This window comes from Equus przewalskii, chromosome 13, assembly GCF_037783145.1.
Source record: "Equus przewalskii isolate Varuska chromosome 13, EquPr2, whole genome shotgun sequence".
NCBI classification, from domain to species: Eukaryota; Metazoa; Chordata; class Mammalia; order Perissodactyla; family Equidae; genus Equus; species Equus przewalskii.
In genome coordinates, this window is record NC_091843.1 from 73,184,619 (window position 1) to 73,205,127 (window position 20,509).

The 20,509-nt window shown below is 38.7% G+C and overlaps 1 protein-coding gene across 50 annotated transcripts in view; it reads left to right on the plus strand.

Moving 5' to 3' along the window:
* Nucleotides 1-20,509, plus strand: part of KIAA0825 (KIAA0825 ortholog) — a 366,519-nt gene that overhangs the window by 128,719 nt on the left and 217,291 nt on the right. For 45 of the 50 annotated variants that reach the window (XR_011525671.1, XR_011525678.1, XR_011525674.1 and 42 more), the window contains 2 exons: nt 1,195-1,305; nt 13,681-13,820. Coding sequence is in view for 33 of the 50 variants with exons in the window: in XM_070571368.1 (XP_070427469.1) it covers nt 1,195-1,305; nt 13,681-13,820 (251 nt within the window). In the remaining 17 variants the exon portion in view is untranslated. The remainder of the gene's footprint in view (nt 1-1,194; nt 1,306-13,680; nt 13,821-20,509) is intronic. The other 5 variants (XR_011525681.1, XR_011525683.1, XR_011525682.1 and 2 more) reach the window with 1 other exon arrangement.

Genomic DNA, 20,509 nt, shown 5'->3' on the forward strand with positions numbered 1-20,509 from the left:
CAAGACAAACAGGGGAGAGACAGGTCAAATTTGGAAAATGTGAGGATACAAGAAGCAGGATGTGGAACGAAAAGACAGGGTTTTCAAAATGGAATTCTGTTCTACAAATTATTTAAAACACATTTTTGCTCCTGTACTATATATAACGAGAAATAGTACCACTTTAAACAATTCCATTTCTAAAATAGTCCCAGTTGTCTCTCTTAACTCCATGTAGGCAAATATAGTCTTCTGTTAGTATAAAGTTTTTATTAGCCGAGCTATCTACTAAGATTTTATGTAACAAATCCTTCCTTATTACCTCAAGATTTATTGTGGAATTCGGGCCAACCTAGAAAAATGTTACAGTCACTTTTCCAAAGATAGTTGTAGACCAGATATTCTGGCCAGATTGTTCTAATTTTCAAATCATAGTCATATATTTTACAGTTAAATTCGTCTTTACAAGGCCTGTGTAGGCCCTTAGGAGCATACAAAATTAATTATAAATTCTCATTAGTTGCTGAGTATTTATAAATCACTTTACATAGTAAAAAGAAGTACCTTTAGGTTAAACTTTTTTACCCTAATTAATTAATGAAGCAAATATGACAAAATATTGACATTTACTGGATCCAGGTTAAGGAGGAAGATGTAATTGGTATTCATTGTGCTATTCCTTCTGCATTTACTTGACAAATTTTATAATGGAAGTTTGTTTTTTTTTTTTAACTAAATGATAATGATGTTGTCATACCTTCCCAAGTATAAGGATTGTTATATAGAGGCCTCTGAGCCATCTATTAACATAAATCCCAAGTGGATGAAGTAGATATCCTTTCTAGCACAATACCATTTTATGTAAAATCATTAACTTTAAGTACTTAGTAAAAATAAAGTTTTGGGGCCAGCCCGGTGGCGCAGCAGTTAAGTGCTCACGTTCTGCTTTGGCGGCCCAGGCTTCGCAGGTTCGGATCCCGGCTGTGTGCGTGGCACCGCTTGGTGAGCCATGCTGTGGTAGGCATCCCACACATAAGGTAGAGGAAGATGGGCATGTATGTAAGCTCAGGGCCGGTCTTCCTTGGTAAAAAAGAGGAGGACTGGCAGCAGTTAGCACAGGGCCAATCTTCCTCAAAAAAAAAAAAAAAAAGTTTTGATGGTCTTCATAGTGAATGTTTCCTACATATTCTGAAATAATTATTTTTATTTCCCTAGGACTTTTCAGTATGGCATGGATGATTCTGCCTCAGATTCCTTAAAGCCATTTTTCAAGCAACCATTACATTGGTTTTCTTGCATATCACATTTCTACCCTTCCTTACTCAGGTGAGAGCCTCTAAATGCCATGTTATCTATAATTCTATGATTCCTTTAAAGTTTAATAGAAATTTTTATCCATGGAAGTAAATGAACCTTACAAAAAGAACTTACAACTTTTTACAATACACAGGTAAGTAAAGAGTATTATTTCTCTTTTTTTTAGCTCAAGAATCCAAGATACAGGCCTCATGATAATTCTGCTAACTTATAGCTTAACTGATGTAATGGAAAAATGTGAATTTTTGAAATTTAGTTCTATTTTAGCTAATTACCTAACCATTTTAAAATTCATCTTTCTTGATCTATGACTGGGAATTTGACAGTTCTCCAACTAATTATTAAAAAAAGCAAAACTGGATAATTCATGAAACTAACTCAGAGCCTTAGATAAAAGTTGAGAGAGGAATAACTTTTAAAATTATGAATAGGGTCTTTCACTTTTATTATTTAATTTGTAGCATTTAAATATAAGAAAAAATCATTTAAAGCATGAAATGTACTTCCAGAATGATCTGATGACATTTTGTGGCATTATGTGGAATGCCAGTTTGCTTCTTTGCTGAATATATCATTAGACAGTACCTTTCCTTGGTATCTGTGAATAAATATATCATATATCGCTGAAGGAGATATTATTAATCCCCATACATTCTTGATTTATCTTGGAAATACACTATCAGTGATTTTACCATCTAAATTGACTGACTGTATCTCTCTCTTGAGAAACAAGAGTCCTACCCATAAATAGAGGATGTGAAAGCCTCATGCACAGAATGTCTATAGACACAACAGACACACACTATTTACCTATTATGTGCCTGTTCCCATATAGTTAATGGGGAATCCAAGATCAATGAGACATAGACTCTACCTTCAAGGACTTCAGTGTATTGTTTTTACTTCACTTACGCATAAAAGTTTTTCAGTATCTCTGATTAATTCCTTATGATTGAGTCTTAGAAGTTGAATGCCTTTAATACCCTGTCTTTGCAATACCCTCCAGCTTGCGTTTAAATATACTCTTATATCATTGAGAGTTAAATAGCCTACTCTTTAATAATCATTATTGCAAAAATAACAAATTAAGCAACTGGATCTTTTACAGTGGAAGTCAAGTAAACGACCTGTGTCATTCTGATGAGTTCCCAAATTTCTAAACATACTTATTCTTCACGTTGTTATCACATTTGCTTTAATCTATTTGCATTGTCTGCTTTTGTCTTAGTCTATAACCGTTGGCATTATCATCCCCCTCTAGGGGTCGCTCTGCAAGTCTTCCACCTGCAGGCTTGCTCCATCCGGCCCTGCTAGAGGCCTGGGAAGTCAGCAGAGAAGTGGGTTTATCTTTCAAAGAGCGACTTCTGTTTAACTTCATTCTCTTTTCTATACCTAAAGCAAGCGTATATGTAATAAGACTTTTCTTTCTTTCTGCTTCTGTGTAGCAACCAATCTCCACTATTATCCTAACACAAAGATTAGAACATGGGGGTGATTACTCAGCCCAGAGTGGAAATGCAATTTGATACAAGCTTTCTGGAGGGCAGTTTAGTGAGCTGTGTCAAAAACCTAAAAAATATTTCTGCCCCTGTATCCAGCAATTCCGTTTCTAAGAATCAATCATAAGGAATTAATCAGAGCTGTTGACAAAGTTTTGTATGTAAGGATATTCAATGAAGCATAATTTGTGAAAGAAAAAAAAGGAAATAAATGTCCCACAGTGTGGAATTAGGGAAATTAATTATGGGTAGTCATACGATAGACTACTGTGGGGTCATCAAAAGGGCCGATTTTGGAAAATATTAAATGATGTACATTTAAGAGGAAACTGCAAGTTTGTAATTATGACATTATCAAAGCCAGTCGAGTTTTTAGAGTGATAACTGTGTACCAGCCATGCAAGTGCTTCAAGTACATTCTCTCTTTTAAACCTCACACCAGTCTGTGAGGTAAGTACTCATGTGCTTCTTTCATGGAGAGTAAAGTGATGTGTAGGTAGCAACTACCAAAGGGAACAAAGCTGGGAGGCAGACTCTGAACCTGGGCTTGTCTGCTTCCAAAGCTCAAGCTCCTGAGAACTCCACCTTCACCTTTCAAAGGGAGAGTAGTTCAGAGGGATGTTAACAGGTGTGCATGAAAAATCTCAGATTGTCAGTAATTCACCCCGTAAAGTCTCTTTTTAGAGTTCCACTTTGCCAGGGCTCTGATATACTAATGCATAGTGTTTATCTCCAAGGGAGGGGTCTAGTATGCAGATCCTCCAAACTTACTGGATGTGAGAGCCTGTTTCCCAGGGGAGGAATAGTTACTGGAAGGTGGGGTACAATTGAGAAGTGGTGAACTATGCCTTACTGCTATTCATATATCATTTAAAAAGTATGCATAGAAAAACAAATATTGAAAGGATATATACTAGAGAGTTTATAGTTTTTATCTTTGTTATGTTGGATTGCAAGCAATTTTAATTTTTATCTGTATTGTTTCCTATGTTTTCCAAATTTCCTATAATGAAAACAATTTAATTTTATTCAGATAAAAATGTTTTTAAAGTAAAAAGAAACTTCATTTTTAATTAATTAATTTATTTTTTTTGCTGAGGAAGATTTACCCTGAGCTAGCATCTTTTGCCAATCTTCCTTCTTTTTGCTGAGGAAGACTCTCCCTGAGCTAACATCTGTTGCCAATCTTCCACTTTTTGTACGTGAGCCACTGCAACAGCATAGCCACTGACACATGAGTGGTGTAGGTCTGTGTCTGGGAACTGAACCTGGGCTGCTGATGTGGAGCACACTGAACTTCAACCCCTGGGCCATCAGGGCTGGCTCATGAGTGCAATACTTTCTCATAGTTATTCTCTAACGGGTCCATATAGTCTACTTAGAAAGGCATGATCCATGTGATTTATGACCCAACACGTTCAGAGCAGTGGTGTAGTCAGAGCAACCCAGGGTAGTAATAAAAGTAATATCAAAATAACTCAAGTTATTGATTTGCATTTGTCAAACATTGCAATGGAGATTCCTGGACAACTACCATGTGACCTTAAAAATATCCACCTTTCCATCCATTTCCCTCACGTACATTAGCTGTTTCTGTGAGTTTTTCACCCCGAAATTATCCTTCAAAACTTCATTCCTCACCTTAGCAACTAAAATGAACTATTCAGGGAAATACATGGGTCAGATGATGACAAACTAAAAATTATTAGGCTTTTATTTTTGGAAAAGGTGAGGCTGAGAGGAGAGATGACTGAAATATTTAATATTATGAAGGATCTTAGTAATTTTTTTACCTATTTGCTTATTTATTTACATCTGTGCATTGTTTCAGTAAGAATTTAAATCAGCTTTTAACAATACTAAATGTAATAAGATATTGAGTTAAAAGTAGATGAGAAGAAGACTTGAAATTAAGACTTAAAATAAGAGTTAACAAATGTATCAACAATTGTGTGGACTATAAATTTGCCTATAGGATTACTAGAGAAAGCCTATGAATTATAGAAACTGGTAAAAATATAATTTTTTGTGTTCCCCACAACCCCTGGAAGAGAGTTTACAAGAGTTTGCTTTAGGGAAAATAAATGTATTTTCAAAGCAGTAAGTAAAATGTACTGTATTCATTATCTCTATCGGTGGTACAGGCTAACAATGTGAGTTGATTTAGAAAAGGTAATCAGTTTCATACTAGATTAAACTATGGCATGTGGAGAATATATTAGTCTCAAGGATAATACCATGACACCATACTGTGCCTTCACATAAATGTTCAAGAAAGAAAACTATCTTAGTCAATTATACTGTTGCATTATAATGCTTTTTATTATTTTTAAAATTTTCATCTTCGTGTGATTCCTTAAATATTTCAAAATATTTTTCGGGTCTTCCTTAGCTAAGTAGGTCATAACTGCACACTGAATCCGAGTAGCGTAATCAGTGTGAGTAAACAGCCCATTCGTTTTACGCTGTTCGTTTTCTTTTATGATAACAACATGATGTTTTGATTCATGGCCAGTCCATTCTGAGCTGTAGATATTCTTCCAACTATGCTTTTGTTTCTATTATGGTTTTATTCAATGTAATCCTGTTTGGGAATTTTATGCTTTTTTTCCTTCCCTAAATACATTAGGCTGACTTTGGCTTCATTATATTAACATGCTACGTGGGTCTTTCCTTTTACCTAGTTCACCAAGATGTGTTCGTTCAATCTTTCAATAAATGCATTTAATTATTTTTCTCCAGGTAAGGCATGTGCTAGATGTTAATGGTGAGGGAAGAGGTAGACAATGAAGTTTCTCTGTCTCCTTTGCAGGTTCATCTACTTTGACCTGGCCATTAAATAGTAAATGTCTTTAGCATTCTATCATAGAATGTTTTCCAGGGGAACTCATACATGCCTATGGCTTCGTGTACTCCTTATGTGTCGTTAAATGCATATCTCTAATTTTAACCCTTTCTAGGACTACCGACCTTTTTATCCATGGGTACCAACCCTACATGAATGCCTTTCTGAGGTTTATGCCTGCAAACATGAAAACGCCTCAGACTCAACATGACTGAAGTTGAACTGAGGATACTTCCTTCCAAACTGATTCTCTTCTATTTTTCCCTACTTTGGCTAATGGTACCTGCATGTAGTTGTACAAGTCGGAGACCTAGGAGGCAGCCAGAACACCTCCCTTTTGCTCTCCTACCAGATCCAATCCATTACCAAGTCTCATTAATTTTAACTCCTAATATCTGCTATCCATGGCACCACCTTTGCCTTAGTCCTGAAGCATCATCTCTCTCCTGACTACCGCAATGACCTCTTAGTTTTCTTCCTGTATATATATGTTGATTCCCATTTCCAGTATTCTCCAGACTATAGCCAGAGATTTCTCAAACCCAAATCTATTTTCAAAACTAAATTTTATGATTTCACACTGTGGCTTAAAAACCTTCCATGAATTCCCATTTGTCCTTAAATATACACAGAAAAGTTTAGCATGGCCTATAAGACCTATATAGATGTGGCTTACCTACCTTTGCAACCTCTTCCAGTACTACACTACCGTGTGATTCTGCTCTCTATACATTAGCCTTTTTATATTTCTTTGCCATGCCATGCTCCTTTCTGCCACAGGATCTTTGTACATGCTCTTCCCTTTCCCTAAAATGTCTTCTTCCTTTTTCACCTAGTTAATGTCAGCTTTTCTTCATATCTCAGCTCCAATGGGAGTTCTGAAAGGGAAGCCTTTCATCAACCCCAAAGACTAGTTCACTTCCTCTTACTGCGTCTTCTAATAGCATCTTTTGCTTTTCCTTCATTGAGTTTTCATAGTGGTAATTTCATCTGTATTTGTATGGTCATTTAAACTACATACCTATTCTCTACTAAATTCTGTTAAACTAGTGACTGGTTTTTGCTTACTGTTGTGTCTCCATGGCCTAGCACATAGAAATCAGCCAACAAATATTTTTTGAATGAATGAGTGAATGAAGGAATAAATGAGTTATTGTAGTACTGTTCAGATTTTTCAGATTAGATGGCACATTTAGCTCTTTTCAAACATTTGATCTGAGTGGTAAAGCTAAGGCGTGGGAAGCATGGTCTTATTGAGAAGGTAGCTTAGGAGTATCCTCAGGGAAGACCCTCTGGGGAGGAGGATACAAAAGAGCTTTGGTCTCCCAGCTGCTGCTGACAGGCTCTTCCACGGGACTGAGGAAAAGAGCTTAGAGAGCTTGTACTCTGATGAGGTGCCAAGCTTTGACATGGAGCCAGCAGCCAGAGAAGTAAGGAGAGCTTTTAACACTAAAGCTCTTAAGTGGCTGTTCCAGAGTGTGGATGGACAAGCAGTTGAATCTTTGAGAAGATTTTCAGAGAGAAAATCACGTGTCTGTGGAGTAGTTATTAAAAGAAGTGAAAATGTCAGGCGAACTAGATATTTGATATACCTAGATATCTATTCATATTTTTCCTTTCCTATTATGGTTTAAAGGTATTAAATAAATAAGAATATAGCAATGGAGTCAGCAGTGGGATCATAGAAAACAACTCTAGGTTTTCGCATTAAACAGACACGGTTGGCAGACTTCTGTAGTTTTGTGGTCTTGGAAAGTTAGTTAACCTATGTGATCTCCAGTCTCCCCATATATGAAATTGTTTAAATTTTGGTGAGGAAGTTGAGACATAAACACAATACAGCATTATTGTTCTACTTGAAAACAGCATGCAATACCATTGTCTACTTCTTCCATCTTAAAGCATCTTTTTCCTTAACTTCTGAGATACTCTCATGGCAGAGTCACGAGGATTAAATGAGCTAATGTGCCTACTAAGGCACTCGTTACATAAGTACTTATTAAACAATCCTTCAATACTGCTGTGTTAGTAAAGACCTATATGTTTCAGAAAGTGGCAAATTTTACCAATTATCCAAACACAGTAAAAGGACCTACTAGAAGTGTGAAAAAGTGGAAAGAATGTTGAATTACTTTCTCATTGGGTTTCTGCACTTACCAGAAGTGTGATGCCAAAGGAGACCTTTCTTGAACTCCCTGTAAAAGGGTATTTATTATCTGGTAGACAGAAAGATTTTGAAGGATCCATTTTGGAAAGCCAAGAGTAATGTAGTGATTAATATGGGGCTTCTTCCCTGCTTTTGTTTTTCCCCTTTAGGGTTTTCACTCTCAGTTTCTCTTTATTTATGCCCTTGCCTTTGTTCTCTGAATCATGTACTTATGGTCTCTGGTATAAATTTGGCCAGTAATCCATGACAGGAACCATCTGGTTGAAATCAGTCCCTAGATACCTTGAATAACATGGCTCCAATTTGGGAATCAGCCTTGAGACCACAAACTTGATTTTGGGTCAAAAACCTGGTATCCTCAATCAGGAGGTTGAATGGAGCCAAACATCCTCAGTGCTGGAAAATACAACTTACCTACCAAACGTCAACCAGGTTGGATGGAAAGAAACATGGAGTAGTGGAATGAGCATGGGTTTTGAAGTCAGAAAGACTTGGGTTCAAAGTCCAGTAGCCATATTTATTAGTTAAATGACCTTGGACTAGTTTCTCAATATTCCTGAAACAAAGATTAAGTGAGATGAACACTAAGTGTCTCAGGCATATCTTATTTCACATTTCCCCAAGAAGCAAACCCTGAGACAAGGATTCAAGTGAAAGTAGTTTATTTTCTAAGAGGAGGAAACTGGAAGGGGAGTGGGTAAGTGAGATAAAGAAAGAAAGACAGCAAATAAAGATTAGTGTAATCAAGCCAACTACCATAGGAGTAATCAAACTTAAACCTTCTGGGGAAATTCCTAGAGTCAGTGTGAAAGGCACATCTCAGAGTTATCCCACCAAAGGAGCAAGGATGCTGAGGTATTTATACAGCAACTTCCATCAATCATTGGTTGAAGCTGCTCTGGGGGTTATTATTCGCTGGCACTTCCAAACTGTCTTGCTGGAAGATAGAGATTTTGACAGCAAAAGGCAGGCCACGGCCAACTGAGTGGTAAGGGCAAGAGGATATGTGGATATTGACAACATCTGCTTTGGTCTATCCCTTGCACCACTGAAATCCACTCATTAGCCATGTTAAGTTCTCTGAGTCTTATGATTGATTCCTCAAGGTGGTGGCTGGTCAAAACTTCTTCAGAAAAAAACAGTTTTCTTACAGTAGAGTTAGTGGGACAAGCTAGAGTATCCCCTGCTGCAATTATTCCTGAGTCTGCAAGTGCTAATCTTCATTACATTCCTCTATCACTTATTCCAGCTTCCCCTCACCCTTGGCCATCACATCTGCTTATTTATGTTGCTTGCTCGTGGCGTCACTGAGCCCTTCATCCCTGAGGGGTCAAACCTGTGGTTACCATTCCTTTCTCAGAATGTCTCCTGCTTATGGTTATTACCAGTCATGCAAGCATCAAGAGATGCCCTGGTGAATCTCTTAAGTCACAGAACTTCTCCCTGCTTCCCTTAGGCAGTAGCAACTCCAGCTCCTCAGTGATAATTAGGGTTAGTTACCTTGCCAGCATAGTAACTCCTTTCTTTGCCTGCTAGACTGCTGGCATGGGAAGCCAAAGATGACCAGATGGCAGCTGTAACATTAGGTTTTGTGGAATTCTCCATGGTCCCCTGGTAGAGGTGTGTGCACCCCAACTCACCCCATGGAAACCAGGACCTACACTCCCACAGAGCTAATGGGGAGTTATGGGAATGGAAAACACAATTTCCCCAAGTGGATCATCAGAAGCACTGGTGAAAGAGGCCTCTTTTACTTTCACCCTTAGCTCATGGACCCATGTAGTTTATTTGTTAGGCACATGGTAGCATATAATGGCTGTTGATTCAAAGTAAAAATCAAATCTTGAAGGACAGTGCCCCAACACTGCTGGGTGTCATCCCCAAGCTATGCATTTCAGAGTCCGTTCCAAAGTTCTACTGATCTGACAGCTTCTACATGATATGTATATGGTAGAATCAGTGAATCCCATAGTCATGTGGCTTGAGCAGTAAGGCTGCCCATTTTGCAGTCTGAACCTACTGCAGAGCCTTCTCTTGCCCTGTGCCTCATGCACGATGTGGTTGGAAGTCAGGCTGGTGTGCACTGATACAGCTAAGATTTTTTTTTAACTTTCTACTGCAATATGAACACTAAAAAATTGCAGAAATTACAAGTGAACTACTTGATGAGTTTTCATACAGTAACCACACCTGGATACAGCTAAGATTTTCCATGATGATTCTATAAAAATATTTGAATATTTTCATAAACCAAAATGATTGAAACCCATTATTGTATCACTCCTTACTCCCTGGATTTGAAAAGTTCTTTAGGCCAAATCATTCTCCAGAAATGTAGCACTTTTATTAGAGTATAAGCTTAATACAACCCAGTCATAAATTTATCCTGTCTCTTAGTACAGGATTGATGAGTTCCTGTAGATTTATAAATTTTTGTTCTCTTCTTTGTTATAGTAGAATTCAACATGTACATATTTGATATATATATATATAAATATATATATAATTTCCCTTTCTGTCATTTTTTTGTGAGGCTAATCTCACTTTCACAGCTCCACCAGCTCAAAGGATGAGGGAACATATGCTTCTCCATATGCCCAACACAGACTCCTCAATGCATTTATTACTTGGAGCTTGGTGATTGAGGAATGTTTGTAATATTTTATTTTTCTTCATAGTGAGTCATTCTACTGTACATTTCAAAATCTGTGATAAGTTGAAAGATCCAAGATTTGAGGTACATTTCAACAAACAGTTTCCCATCTGGTAAATGAAAAGTTTTATTTATAACCAGGTATTCAGATACAGTGGTATGAAATGACATTCAAATTATTTTGTTTTATTACATGTCTGTAGGGCTGGGCAAAAACACTAACCCCCTCCAATCCATTCTCCACACTGCAGCCAGATCAGGAAGCTCGTCTGCCTTAAACTCTTCAGCGGGTCCAAAATCCTCATCTTGGCTAATGAGGCCCTCCATGGTCTGGCTTCTGCCTCCTTCTTCAGATTATCTCTCAACAATCTTCCTCCTTTTCTACACTCCATCAAACTGGATCTTTGAGTTCATTAAATGTATCCTTAAGTCAGCATTCAACTCAAGAAAAATATATAGATAGGAAATATTCAAGAACTAAGTCACTTTTAATATACAACTTACTATCAACTGCTGCTTTTCATCTACTGAACCCCAGGCAAGTTTCTTGAAGCCAGCGTGTGGGGTGTAGGATGGAAATAGGGACAGCCATTGTGAGGATCTGTTTCAGCATTTCAGGCCAAGGGGCTCACCTAGTGGGTTCTTCTTTGGTACTGTATTTAGAACCACTGCAAGAGCCAGACCATTCTGGGAATACGCAAAGCAATTCAGTAGTTCAGAACTCCTGAACTGACAAACTTGATTCCTCTGCCTGAGAGTTAAGTAACTCCCCACTTCTCTCTTCACCACCCACCCAGGGCTAACTAGCTAGCACTGCCTAGCTAACTCTGCCCCGTCAATTGCCCAAGGAGGTTCTCTGTTTCAAGTTGTCTTGTCAGAGTCTTGCATGGAAAGCCTGAGTTGATCCAAAGTTCAGGTGAGGCAGAAGGATTTTGTGGATTATAAGGTTGTGAGATGTTCCAAATGCCAAGCCGAGCCAAGGGGGAGGTGCTTTGAAATTTCATTTTGTATCTTTGGATCCTCTTATTTGTGCTTAAACCAGCCTTTTGGCAAAGCATCCTCTCTTTTTTTTTTTTTTTGAGGAATATTAGCCCTGAGCTAACTACTGCCAGTCCTCCTCTTTTTGCTGAGGAAGCCTGGCCCTGAGCTAACATCGTGCCCATCTTCCTCTACTTTATATGTGGGATGCCTACCACAGCATGGCGTGCCAAGCGGTGCCACGTCCGCACCCGGGATCCAAACCTGCGAACCCTGGGCCACCGAGAAGCAGAATGTGCGAACTTAACCGCTGCGCCACCGGGCTGGCCCCAAAGCATCCTCTTTTTTAAAAAGAGTTTGCCTACGCATTTATGAGCTTATGAGTCAATCAGCTAACATGGACAGAGCACTTCAGTGTGCTCAGGTCACTGCTAGGAGCTTTGGAGTAGAAAAGTGTCCTCATGAGGCTTAAATCTGAGTGGAAAGATAAAGCTTTAATTGATGAAATAAAGTGCTAAAATGTGTAAACTTGCCATAAGTGCTTTAATTCACAGTGAGAAAGACCATTATAGAGGGAAATTTTTAGTGAAGGCTCCACAGAGAAAGTGATATTTTTGCTGCAAATCGAAGGATGGGTAGGATTAAGCTAAGTAAAGGGTTATGAGGAGTTCACTTCATGGGCGGCAGCCAAGGTGGACCTGTGTGGGCACAAAGGCACAGAGGCAGTAAAGATGATGCCAACTAGCCCACCCCTGGGACCTGTGCTCTAGAAAGCGCTGCCTTTCACAGTGGCTCTCAGACCCTAGTGTGCATCAGACTCTCCTGCAGGGGGCTTACTGAAACACAGATTTCTGGGGCCCAGGAATGTGCATTTTTAACAAGTTTTCAGGTGATGCTGATGCTGCTGGTCCAGGGCCCAAGCTTTGAAAACCACTGGTCTAGACTATGTTAATGACTGTATGGTTCTCCGCTCAGTAAATTCCATCTGAAAATGATGCTACAAATTGTCTCTCACAGCAATACCCTTTGCTCTGCTTTTTTCCATTCTGAGGCGTGTGGTCCCCACATTCACACCTTTACGTTATTGTCACATCTTTCCTTCCCAAGGCCACAACCAGATTGAGTTTGATCATTTCCTGCCTTTTTTGTTGTGGTGGTTGTAAGCTGGCTATAGATGTGGTGACCTTTAGCCAATCTAAGCTTGGAGATTTTATTTTGTTTATTTATTTTTTTTTGAGGAAGATTAGCCCTGAGCTAACTGCTGCCAATTCCCCTGTTTTTGCTGAGGAAGACTGGCCCTGGGCTAACATCCGTGCCCATCTTCCTCTACTTTATACGTGGGATGCCTACCACAGCATGGCTTTTGCCAAGTGGTGCCATGTCCGCACCCGGGATCCAAACCAGTGAACCCCAGGCCGCCAAGAAGCAGAACGTGTGAACTTAACTGCTGCGCCACTGGGCTGACCCCTAAGCTTAGAGATTTTAGAAGGAAAAAGTGAATAATGTTATCAGTTTTCAGTTTCTGCTTCACTTTCTTATCTCCTGCCAGTTCATTGGTAAATTAATGTGTTGATGCAGAGGACCTGATTTTGATTTTCTATTCAACACTGATGATAATTTCCCAAGTACAAGCTTATTTGCCTTGGAATTATTTCTCTTTGATGAAATGATTACCCAAATAGGTAGCAGTGTGACTGTCAGAGTGGGTCTAATAATTCCATGTTGACTTAAGGCTTTACATGTTAAATAATTAGATTACGGTTGACCCTTGACAGAAGCTTTGAATTCCTTTAGTTTTATCAGCAATCATAGTACATGGCAAATTACAAAGTAGCCAAAACCCACTGTAACTTCTTTCCATGAATAACGAAAGGAGTTAATAGCACATAGTAGGCACGCATATATTTAGTGAATGAACAAATAAATGCATTCAAAATAAATGCATAAATAATTTTTATTTGCTCATGAAACAAAACAGACAGTTCTGTGAAATATAGACATGGTTATTTTGTATCAGTTTTAAATTTGGCAGGCTACCAAATGTTAATTTGCTTTTAGCTATTTGAGATTAAACATAATTCCTTCCCTGAGCAACCCTAAAGTAAGCAAGCATGAAAGCATTTTCAGAGTGATCTGGGAGGAATTGACATTTAAAGGAGTTAGCATTACATTGTACTTTAAGGCTATTAATTTCATAGATAAATTCACTTCATTACGCCATCTTTATCTTGCATTTTGAAAGGACTCCATCAGCTGGACGACTGACAGCCGAGGGTCAATTGAAACTGCTCTTTTCCCAGCCAGGTTGTAATTGGAACCTGCTTCTGGAAACCCTACTGAATCATAATGGTCTTTTACTGAGAATCTTGCTGAAGAGCTCAAGTGAGTATTTATAGTTATGAGAATGTCCTCAAAAAACCCAGTCATTGCTCAAGTTGAATGAAATTTTTTTTCCTACTTGAATGTTGGCAGAGGGATGGAAACCAACTGCGTTGTGTCAACAGTCAGTGGGGTTAGCAGTAGGCAAAATGTTGAATTGCTTTATAAACCTATTGGAAAGATACTTTTCAGGAATTCTGAGAAAAAACAATATTTCTGTATAATACTGTTCTATCATAACTACCATTATTTTGAAATGTTGCAATATCTGGAGTTTGAAATGCCTAAGAAAATTATAGGAACATAGTTATATGTCCAAAACAGAAGTCTCAATTAGACCTAAAAGAAAGAAAGAGAGAGGTTCATTAGAACCACACTAGAAATTTCAGTGGATCGTGAAAAGTGCTTATGTAACTTATAAACAAGCAAGCTGTGGCTTACAGCCATATCCATTGCAGCATGGAGAAGTAATCATGAGAAAATTATGAATGGAAATTGAGGAGTAACAGAAGACCACACTTCTCTTAATTAGACTTTCTTTTTTTCCCTGTAAGTGCTATTTTAGAAAATGGTAAGTAACGTTATGCCAATCCGATATTATTTGCCACTGCTCTCCTGCTACATCTATGTGGAGTTTTCCAACCGTTTTCACATACCCCTACACATTTCTCCTGCTATTCTATACCACACATGAAGCCAGATTTATTTTATCAATCACTAGTTCCACTAGAGGTTTCCTGAATCAAAATCTTTTTCCTCTACTTCTCTACCACCTGTAGGATCAAATCCCTGTCCATTCAAATATGACCCCTGGCTAATTTTCTAAACTTTTCCCCCACTATTCCCTTGCAGGCACATACACACCCATTTCAGCCATTGTCCCCAAAGCTCCATGCGTGTGCTCCCTCCACACCTGGCCTCACCCATTTTTCCTGCTTGAAATACCCTCCATAGACAACTCAGGCTCCACGAGTGTGCCAGGGCCAGTTGATGTTCTAGATCTCTGAATGCTCTAGCTCACATTGATCTCTTCCTCCCCTCAACCTCACCATGCCCATTATCTTGGCTGCTCATTTGCCCTTAGCATAGTGTTATTATATTTGTAAATGAACGAGGCAAATGGACACCAGGCCTGTTGGTATACAAATGAGGTTCATAGCATTCCCCTGTCCAAATCGCTCTGGTCATTCCTGGGAATTTTTGGTTTCCCAGATCTGTTCAGGACCACTTCCCCATATTCTTCTCTCCTGTCCACCTTGATGTTTGCTTCCCAAAAGCCACCTAGATCAGATGCCTCACTGCTGAGGCCCTTGTGAGAATATTGCTTCTCCCTTGGTGCTCTCATATCCATATCTCAAATCCATAAAATCTTGTGGTGCCAAAGGTCACTACAACTCCTCAAACCTCACCATGTTCCAAGCAGAAGTTCGGAGATAACCCCTCTCCCAAACCGTGAATCTGACTTTATTCCCTTAGCCACAGGCAGTACTCTTTGGGCCTCAAATAGCACAAGGTTCACCTGAAAGCAATTTCTTGAACTTCAGGCTGTAGCTCCACTCTCCTAAAGGGAAACCGGTGCTAGGGAAACTACTTCCTCAAGTAGCCACCATTTGTTGTTTATTTATTGGGTGTCCAGCACTGTGCTAAGCACTTCACATTTGCTATTTAATTTGATTCTTGTAACTTTATCAAGTATTTACTGTTGTTTTCCTCATGTTAAAAATGAGGACATTAGGGCCAACCACAGTGGCCTAGTGGTTAAGTTCAGCATGCTCTGCTTCAGCAGTCCAGGTTCAATGCCCCAACGCAGGCCTACACCGCTCTGCTAGCGGCCATGCTGTGCTGGCAACCTGCATACGAAAAAAAAAAACATACAGGAAGATTGGCATAGACGTTAGCTCAGGGCAAATCTTCCTCAGCAAAAGAACAAAAAGAGAGACGTGATTAGAGTTTAAGATAATGTTACTTGCCCAGATACACACATAGCTGATAAACGGTGAGTAAAAGTGGATTCTGAACCCCGCCTGAGCTTTCTGTCCCCTGCACTTCCTAAACAAATACTCATACAAATTAAACCCTGGAGTGGGCGAGGGGTATCAGAAGAGCTGTAATCTGTCCACCCTCAGGTGGATCAACCAGGACACCCTAATGCACCTGCATTTAACTAGTTTTTCCAGCTAGATAGTTAGGGCTGATCACAGATTTTTATATTCCTCCTCAAGCTAACACAGTGCTTTTTACAGGAAAAGTCCAGTCATTGGCCGATCAGTGGTCAATTAAGATATAAAATACAGTGTTTCCCTTAAACTTTATAATCTGAGCTTTCAGGCAAAGCGGCTACATGACATGGACAGTATCTGACACAGCTGGAGATTTAGTCTATAGTTGGTGAAACTCACAGGCATGGTCTCAGAAGAGAAATGGTGTCCTATTGACAGAGTTATGTAGAACAGCCTGGAAAATCAATTGCAATCAAACTTTTTGACTATACTGATATAGCCACTAAGTACAGGAATAGCAATTATAGTTATGAGTATTTAACCATGTTTTCTTATAAATGAATCCCACATTTACTTACCAAAAATATTATGTCCACCTTCTGGTATGTATAACATGATATTGTTTTTGAGAGACTTACAGTCATTGTAGCTACCATATTGTATCACCTTCGGTTGTGGTTCTTATGAAGTGCAGAGGTGTACTTACCCAAGCCGCTCAAATACCTTTTTTGCATTTTTTTGCAAAGGCTGTTAGGTGTTTGATCAGGATTACATAGCTGCTCTGGAATCGTCTTGTAATGAATTTCATTAGTTACTTCAATACTGTAAGGATGTCGTGACAGAGTTCACTAATCAATCGATTGACTGACTTATTAAGCTCCAGTAGAAGTCTTGTCACTTTAAGTTAGAAACAATATACTCAGGAATCTTATTAACTAGACTAAGATGGAAATTATCATGTACATAAAAATAAATTTGTAATATTTTTTTCTCAAATTTTCTTTTCATTTGTTTAGAAGTCTCAGAGTATTTCAGAACACTATTTGGTGATTTAGAAGTTTGATCATATTTTTAGGAAAGCAAAATTTTAGAGTAAAATATGCTGAATTAGGTGCTTCAAGCAACATAATTATCAGCTTTTTTGTGGGAGAGTTTTTCTTTGTAAACAGTGTCTTTTTGGTCAAACTGATAAAATTTAACTTTGTGTTAAATTGGCTCAGGAATAAGAATAAAGAGATCTTAAGAAAATATTTTTATTATATATGTTTTAGAACAAAGTTCTCCTTGTCCAATAAGTAATTATTAAATTCTGTTAGGTTCAGATTTTTCTTGATGGACAATTATATATTATAATAATTAAAACATATGGAGTTTGTCTCTTTTATTGTCTGTAGCTTTTGGTTTTGCTCTATGAAAATGATTTGCCAGAATTTCTTTTTATTTTAAAAAGAATCAGCAGAGCATATATGGAAATGACTTTCTTATAATACTAGATACAACTTCACCAAGGGTGAGAAAACGCAAAAGTTTGTAAATGAAGGGTAAAATTTGTGTATGTGTGTGTGAGGAAGATTCGTCCTGAACTAACATCTGTTGCCTCCTTTTTTTCACTTGAAGAAGATTCACCCTCAGCTCACATCTGTGCCATTCTTCCTCTATTTTTTGTATGTGGGATGCCTCCACAGCATGACTGATGAGCAGAGTAGGTCCGCACCTGGGATCCAAACCTGCGGACCTGGGCTCCTGAAGTGGAGCACATGGAACTTTAACCACTTGGCCACAGGGCTGGCCCCCAAATTTTAATTTACAATATATGCTTCATAGGCTGCCAGCTTCTAGGAAGTGGAATCATGTTTTTGCCATAGATAATAATTCCTCCTGTATAAAAATTTGTAGCATTTTGAGGGAGTGGTTATATTGCTAAAACTTGATAAAAATAAACTGATTTCACATAGTAGGTGGTTTATAACATTCTTTGGGTACAGTTCACTTGGCATGGAAGGTAATGTTTGTGGGTTTATTTTCAAGGTAGGCCATCTTAAGTTTGAAAGGAAAAAACTCAACTACAAATGTTTATAGAAGATTTCAGAATTGTAAGACACTATTTTGGATTAGTGACTTTAAAAATCTAGGGCAATTGTGTGGTAATTGCCTAGGACTAACTAGTTTCTTTGGTAATTTGGTAACCAATTTGGTTGGTTATTACCTATAATGGCCTAACTAGTTTCTTACTTGTGGCATCAAAGGAACAAATATTTAGCAATTTCCTAAGTGTTAGCAGGTGGCCTTTTCCTGCTAGTGACATTTGAATGAACTGTGACTAACATTCTTCCCTTTGCCCATTGCCCCAAGAATGATGTCCAGTGAAACTTCTCGGCTTCTGGTGATTTTCAGTTGTAACATAACAACACACTAGCAAATACATGATATTTAACGTGTTCCAGACATTGTTTCTGAGTATTTAAAATGTGCTCACTCACTGAATCCTTGTAACAACCCCATGTGGTAGGTACAATTATCATCTCCATTTTACAGATGAAGAAACTGAGACACATAGAAATAAGTCACTTGTCCAAGTCACCTACCTCATAAGTGGCAAAGCAGGATTTGATCCAGACAGGTGGCTTCCAGAGAGTGTGCTTTCACCCCCACACCACATGGCATCCAGGGAGAGCCACAGAGCATTTACCAAACTGCAGGCCACACAGTTCATGGGGGCTATCAGGAGCCTCTGTAGCAGACACTTTTGATAGTACCTTTGGTACTTTTCAACCTTATGATAAAGAAACAGATCAACAGGAAATTCTACCACTACCAAGCAGAGATTGATTTATGAATCAATTCAAAGTCTGTAATTTTATACTTAGTATTTTCCTGATCTTTTGAGTAATAGGAGGCATATTATGGCAGAAGCTTGGTGTTTTGTTGTGGAGTGTGTGTGTGTGTGTGTGTGTGTGTGTGTGGGTGTTTTGTTTCATTTTGTAAGTGTGACCAAGTGTCTTGAAGGAGGTGACCAAAAATAAACTATGCTCCCTCTTGGTACCTTAGTGCACCTAACATTGATGTCATAGGCTGCTTTGCTAGTGACATCTGCACTCTGACTTGTTTAATCTTCTTTTCTTTGCTGTAGTTGTACCCTGTTCTTACTAGGAACAACAGAACCATATTCGTGTGGTTTCAGCCTAGTCCTTTCCAACCAAGGATCCTATCTGACAATCATGATGGACTAGCCTAGCATATCAATGGGCTCCACAGAATTATTACAGTCCCCCAAACAGTTATCATCTAGGGTCTGCTGAGTCTCCATGAGGATAGGGTGGTTGTAGGGGGTATGATTATGTAAAGCAAAGCTTCTTTAAAGTGCAAACATGTCACCTGCGGTGCTGGTTAAAACCACAGATTCTGATTCAATAGGTCTTCGGTGTTGGCTGAGATTCTGAATTTCTAACCAGCTCCCAGGTATGCTGCTCCTGCTGCTGCTGGTCCCTGGACCGCCTTTGGAGTAGCAAGGTCATCGAACAAAGTATCTGTTGCTATAGAAGGCGAAAAAGTTTGAGAATGTGGCTTGTCCTACCAATGTATTATAGGCTTTTAAAGAGACATAATTTACTTAAAAATATTTATAAACCATTTTATCAGGAAGTTCACAGGAGTCAGAAATCATGATCTTATTCAAATACACATCTGATTATGTCACTCCTCTGCTAAAAACCTTTAGTGGCTGCCCACTATATATAGGATAAGGACCCTAATCCTCGAGCAATGCCCGTCCTGCTCTGTCGATGGCTGACCTGTCCGATGTTAGCGTGTCCTGCTCTCCCCCAGTTTATCATGCTCCAACTCATGCGTATTCTGGTCTAGGTTGTGCATCCTAGGTTTGGATATTTACAACAGCAGAAGTGTCTGAAGGAAGATGCAGCTGCTCCAACATCAATGACCTTTCAATTGTCCCATATACCAAGTTCTTTCCATCTACAGAACCTTTGAAATGTTGATTTTTTGTGCCCAGTATCTTCTTCCCCACCATTTCCTGGCAACTGTTAGTCATCTTTTGACTTAAGTATTATTTCCAAGGAAGTCATGTTTGATTGTCCCATAAGGTCCCACCGTAACTCCTTTTGTAACGCTTGTCACAATTTTAAGTGAAAGGTTAATTAACATAATTTTGTATTTAATGTCTATTGCAGCCATTATGAGTTCCAAGAGGGCAGGGACAGCTCGCTGTTGTATACCCAGTGCTTGGCCTGGGTCTAGATGCTTCAGACTGCTATTGAGCACATGGTACGAGCTTAAAAAATATTTATTGAATGAACGAATGGAGGCCAATTAAATTTCCATGACAGCAATTCTGTTTTATTCATTAGCTTTGTGATCTCTCTAAACTTCAGATTCCTCATTTCTAAATGTACTAATATTGACCTTTGTATTCATTTAGGGGTTTAAAAAAGTAAATAAAAATAAAACACCATTTTGACCCTTAGAGGGTACTTATTTTGTATTAGATTCATTCCTTCTTTTATACCAAATACCTAGAAAATTATGCCTGACATATTGTTCTTTTCTGATCACTCTTCCTGTGCTCCATGTAGTGGTCTCTCCCTCTGCTTTTCAGTAACTCTGCCCTCTGTCTAAACATAAATCTCAGTGTATCCCGGGAGGTGAAGTTTCCCCTTTGACACATGTGTGCTTGAG